Raw genomic sequence first — 6,194 nt, 5'->3', positions numbered from 1 at the left:
CAACGTGGGGCAGGATGTGTCTGTTTCTCTCTATCCTGGGATGCTAGTGGCTGTGTCCAGTTTCTTCCAGGCCTACTGACTAGGTAGGGGAAGGGTAGTGGTTGGGAAGCAGGAGGAAGAGAGAGCTGGAGGACCAGAGGGATAGGAGTGCAACTCTTGTTTTGACATCAGTTTCCAGTAAGCCACATGATAGGGCAGAGCATGGAGGAGAAGGGTGTTCAGGTACCCTGCCCCCAGCCTCCTGGACGGGTTGTCTATGCGGAAAGCCGGACCAGCAGAAGAACCTCGAGTAGCAGCACCATGACCTGGAAAGCTAAGAGAGGGACAGTGACCGAAGAGGTGGTGTAGGGCTGGGTCACCGATTCCCTGTTGCAGAAGTGCCCCTCACAGCAGGAGCCCTGGAGGTCGATGTCTGTCCAGGGTCTGGTGGTGCTCATGGTGGTGCAGGAGGCCGGTGGCAGGTTCTGATGTACACAGGGACTGAGAAGTTGCCGATTGTCATTCTGCCATTGCCCTGGAAACAGACACTCTGGTCCTGGTGACACTGGACCCGTAGGGACTTCTCGGGGGCGCAGTCCTCTGGGTGGTCCCCCATGCAGGCGCAGCACACGGCGCCGCTGAGCATCTGTGGGTTGGGCACTTGGCTCAGGTTGGGAACGGTGTCGTGGGTCATGAGGTCGGCGTTGCAACAGTCAGTCTCGCAGCCGCGCATCACCGAGCAGTCAGGAGGCCGCGCGTCCTGGTTGGACTGCATCTGGCCCGTAGGCGGGCCTGTCCAGCAGCCCTTCTGCACCATGCTCCCGGGTGCGCGATACCCAGTGTCCAAAGACAGGATGGTGTCCTGTCCAGGAATAGGAGACGCTGGGGAGCTTCATGGCACTGAGGTCAAAGGGGCCGAAGTGAGTGTGCTCAAAGCTGTAGCACTGCAGGATTCCTAACCCTGCGGAGAGGCGCAGGGGCAAGACAAGCAGGGTCAACACGAGCCTGTCCCAGGGACTCAGGGCTCCACCCTGCAAAGGATGGTCACATGGGCCAGGCCCCTTTGCTCTGAGGAAAGCAGACCCTGTGGCCTTGAGAGAACCAGAGTCTGCCGTTGCAGTTGGTCATGGCTGTATCTGTCTCATGGCAGAGTAATCCCAAAGGACTCTTTATTAAAAAATACGTGCTCTCCAATATTTTCTGTGGTTCTGAAAATTTGCTCCCATGATCAGTCTGATCCAGCTTGTTCCTCAAATATTTGAGCAGCACCATTACCACATATAAAGCATATGAATGCACTGGATTATGTTCCACTTGTACCCCAAACAGTAACCAACATCCTATGATGTGTTAGGATATTATTAAACTATGTGCAGATGCTCAGATTTAAATAAATGTTCTTACTTCCACTGAAATTGAGGCCCTACCACTACCTATTCAAATTCAAGTTGTTACCTTGAATCCATGTGTGGAGTTTTTGATAAGGTAGTCTATTCCCACTTGTTTTTCAAGATTCATAATTTGGAACATTCTAGATATAAAACCGCATTGATACTTTATATACTTTTTCACTCTACAATAGTCATACATGGTTTATGTTAAAAATAAAAGCAAAAATTTGGGGAAAAGTTAAAGAAATGGAGCCAGAAATGTCTTTTCTAATATCTAATGAAAGGAAACAAAAAGAATAAAATAAAATCATAATAGAAAAAATCACCTGAAACTTAGAAAAAGCAGATCTCATGCCATCAACTGAAAAAGATGTTAGCTAAGGAAAAAAAAACAATAGATTTTGTTTAGGAGAAGTGAGGGCTTCTAACCTTGGCTCTAGAAATCTCTTCTAGCCGTAACCTCTAGAAAATGGACATGTATGTTGACAAAATCTTGAGAATTTTCTCCTTATTTGGACAAAAGTAAACTAAATGTGAATTATTTTCTTTTCTTCTTATGAAAGAATGGAAGTTGTAATGGCGACAGTTGAAACATAAATTTTAAAAAGGAGGAGAATCAAAATTATTGACACTTTGATGGAAGCATAGCTCCCAGGGCTCCACATTGAGGAACAATGCCAATACTACATTCCACTCAAAACAATGCTGATAATATCACTTCCATTCTGAAAACTTATCTTGACTTGTGAATGCACAACTAACTCCATAGTTTGTAATTATAGTATATACTTTTATGATCTGGCCTTTTTCACTCTAACTTCTTATCCCCCCACTCTCCTAAATAAGAATATGTTTTGCTTTAAGAAATGATTTTAAATCATTTCTAGAAAACAGAACTAATTCTTTCCAACTGTTCTTTTTTTGGATTCTCATTCACCCTTCTTGAATAACACTCACATGTTATTTTATCATTTATAAATTTATCATATAAATATACAGTTTATATACCTTTCTTTCACTCTGGACTATAGATTTCTTGAAATTAGGACATATACTTTTCAATTTTTATCCTCCAGGGACACTTAAGAGCTTGACATATAGACACTTAATGCATATTTGTTAAGTGAAAATATATATATTTTTTGTTGAAATGTATTCTGTTTTTTTAAGATTTCACAATCTTCTTGATGGCATCCTTGAAAGCTTGCTTCACTTGATGATTTCTTAGAGTATAAATGAAGGGGTTCAACAAGGGTGTAACTGAAGTAATGAGTATCGCTATCCCTTTGTTGAAAGCACCTCCTTCTTTTGCAGAAGGATTAATGTACATAAACATACAGCTGCCATAAGAGAGGGAGATGACAATCATGTGGGAGGAGCAGGTGGAAAAAGCCTTTGTCCTTTGCTGGGCAGAAGGGATCCTGAGAATGGTCCTGATAATGTATGTGTAAGATAGTGTCACGAACACCAGAGTAACCACTAGAGTCACAACAGCCAAGAGTATGACCATCACTTCTAAGAAGCTTGTGTCTGAGCAGGCAAGCTCCATGAGAGGCCCATAGTCGCAGTAATAGTGATTCAGTATATTGGAGGCACAGAAATCTACCTGGCTCATTAGGATGATTGGAGGTAAGATAGCTAAGAATCCTCCCAGCCAGGAGCAGAACACAAGTTGTATACAGACTCTGCTGCTCATAATGGTCAGGTAATGCAAGGGTTTGCAGATGGCGACATAGCGATCATAGGACATGGAGGCCAGGAGGTAAAACTCTGTTGCCCCGAGAAATATAGCGAAGAAATATTGAGCCAAGCATCCAGCAAAGCTGATGACTTTATTTCCTGTTGTCATGCTGGTCAGAAATCTGGGAATAAAAATGGATGTGAAGGAAATTTCTAAAAAGGAGAAATTCCGGAGGAAGAAATACATGGGAGTCTGGAGGTGGGGGTCTAGTAAGGTGAGGGTGATGATAGTCAGATTTCCTAGGACACTTAGCATGTAGGTGAGGAACAGAAAGAGGAATATTACTGCTTGGAGTTCAGGTTGATTTGTGAGGCCTAATAGAATAAACTCACTAAACATGGTTCTGTTTTTCATTGTTGATCTTCAGTTGATCTAAAGGGAAACAGTGAGAATGATGAAAACTGAAGAGTTTCTCAGAGTAGAAGAGATAAAGCTGATTTTAACCAACAGAATCAGGTCATTCATTACTCACCATCCAATTGGCCCAAACCAGTATCCCAGTGGACTGCACTGGGCTCCATGGAAACCCCATATCTTCTATGTAAGCGACCTTATTGCTAGAGTCGTTTTCATTTCGTAAGTTCCTGGGCATATTCCTGGGCATTTAACAAAATGTATTATGGAATAACTTCTCACATTTTTTTTCAGAAGAATAAGTTTTTGAACTATTCTTTCTTCTTAAAGTGTTTATGAAATTTTCACATTTAAACCACTTTCCCCTGACTCTATTAATCTCTCCTACTTCTGTGCTCTTGGTAGAAATCTCTCTACCTGAATCTATTTTCTGTGCTTTCGTGTTTCTTTCTTTCCTTTTCCTGAATTATCTGATGCTTCACTGGATATCTGCTATAGATCCTCATCTCCATTACTGTCCTAATCTCTGACTTCCTTGTTTCAGAAACAAGTAGGAATTTCTCCACACAGACAATGCTGAAGATCATCTCATTTTATATTGTAAGGCTTTTCTTCTTCATGAGTAAGGCTCAGGCATCAATAAGTCACATTAATTAGCATTTTCTTGTATGTTTCTCTGCTACATTCAGAGTTTACAGGCATTGATTTAAAATATATATCTGAGAATAGAAATCTTGAGAGATCTATAGGCAGCATCACAGAATGGATTTTGCTCAAAGTCTTAGAGTCTTCAATGGCAACTAAGGATGACAGTTCATCATGACCCAAACTTTCCTGTTCTCCGTTCTTGGCATATAGAAACCAGGAAGAGAGACATCCATGTTTTTGACAATACGAGTTGTTTGTAGATGAATTGGTAATTCCCAGGGAAGGAAAATTTGGTGGTGGTATTCTGTGTGCATCCTTAGATTTTTATGAGTAAGAAGCAAAGATGATATAAAGGGGCCCCTCTAATTCACATGCATATGGATTAGAAAAATCCTGTTATTATAAGAATTCTTGTCAATCTTACTATTTTCCCATACAGCTTCTGGAGGTACTAGGTGATGTTAAATATTGACCTGGATTTCCTACAACCCACCCTTCCCTGTTTATACTAACCTGTTGTCTTTGACAAGTATTGCATTTTCTTCCAGATTTTCATGATTGATTTCATGATTCACATTTATAGAATGATAATATCAGTCACTTAAAAAATGTGTAATGCTCATACCTTTGACAATCTGAATGACTGTAGTGAGCTGTTCACTTTGTTGTTCCTAAGAGGTAAAGCAAAGATGAGATGTACAATGTGAGTCTGAGTAGTATAAAATTTATCATGTTTTCTATTGGCTTCTCATCCATATTCTACCCTTCTCTTAATGGGAGTATCCAAGTACGTGAGACATAACTAAGAAAGATGTATATTATCTTCCATTCTAAGAATCCAAGCCAGAATCAAATCACAGTTCCTAATAGATACAGTCCTTCACATGTGTAATAAAAAAAGAGAAACAACCTCCTACAGTTATAAAACTAGAAGAAAGGACTTTGATAGTCTGAAAATTCCTTAATATTTCTGTTCTAAGAGATACTGCGTTGAAGTCCTTAGAAGGCAGGTTATAGGCTTCTTTGCAGTTTCTATGTTAGTTGGAGTGACCCAGGATTTATCTGCTCTTTTTAGAGCAGGCACATAGGGAGCAATTTTCTGAAGAAGCTAAAGATGCCCTGTGGACCCAAGTTCAAAAGGTACTAATGAATCTCAATTGTTGTCAACTTTGAGAACAAACTGTAAACATGTGGCTGAGAAGAGAGGCTCCTGAGAGACCATTAAGATAAAGGTTCCATGAGAGAATCTGCCACAGCCATGAAGGAGGAGAAGTTTAGAGTAATGGAATGAGACTCCCTGAGGATGGGTATGCCTGGCCTAGTCATTGTTCCTATTGTCTCTCCTTTTAATAATTCAGTTTGGCCAGTGCTCAAACATGATATAAATGAATGGCACTTCACCATTAAGATACATATCTCTAAAATTACTGCTTATAAATTTGGCTAATATGTTCTATTCAATGCATTGTTTTAACAATCTATCAGAAACAATTTGCCTTTACCTTTGAAGGATCTGTACAGGAAAATAAAAATTTTCAGGACCCCCAAATTCCTTATGCCAAGGGGAAAGTTAAACCTGCAGGCTGACTCATGGCAACACCCTCTTCCAGATGAATGGTTGTTACTTCACGACCTTGTGTCAAAGCATTGTACATTAGTCAGACTCCTACGGAAAGGCAAATACCCTCAGGCATCTCCAGATGACTGTCTCCACAAACTATGCTTAAGTAAATTCTTTGCTGGCCTAAACAAGGACATGCCAATTGTAACTTTAGGTCTGCAAACTAAATCTAGCTCCTAAAATCTGTTTGATTCCACACTGATAATGTCAATTACAAGCCTATCTTCCCAGGTGCAGAGCAAAGACAAGATGAGATCAATCATTGCTCTGTCTACCTGCCCCCTTCCTAGATACCTTCTGCCCTTTAAGGAAATGTATAAATACTAAACCTCCTGAAAACTTCTTTGGAAAAAACAGCCACAGATGCGTTTGTGGTTTGCATTTTTCCTGGACACATCTTAAAGCTGGCTTAATAAATCTTGATTGATTGAGATTCTTGCCTCAGTCACTCATTTTGGTT

General features: G+C 40.7%; 1 protein-coding gene and 1 pseudogene across 1 annotated transcript; both read right to left on the bottom strand.

The window, feature by feature from the left end:
* Window positions 1-254: 254 nt before the first annotated feature.
* Window positions 255-1,205, bottom strand: LOC105815259 (annotated as a pseudogene).
* A 1,239-nt stretch (window positions 1,206-2,444) lies between these two features.
* Window positions 2,445-3,487, bottom strand: LOC105816178 (olfactory receptor 6C4). Its single transcript, XM_012651510.1, has one exon. The coding sequence runs from the start codon at window positions 3,463-3,465 to the stop codon at window positions 2,536-2,538; it is 930 nt and encodes a 309-aa protein (XP_012506964.1). The 5' UTR covers window positions 3,466-3,487; the 3' UTR covers window positions 2,445-2,535.
* Window positions 3,488-6,194: the final 2,707 nt, after the last annotated feature.

Source organism: Propithecus coquereli, unplaced genomic scaffold (assembly GCF_000956105.1).
Source record: "Propithecus coquereli isolate 6110/MARCELLA unplaced genomic scaffold, Pcoq_1.0 Scaffold111, whole genome shotgun sequence".
Lineage (NCBI taxonomy): Eukaryota > Metazoa > Chordata > Mammalia > Primates > Indriidae > Propithecus > Propithecus coquereli.
The sequence above is the reverse complement of the archived record's forward strand: the minus strand, read 5'-3'. Positions and strand labels throughout refer to the sequence as shown.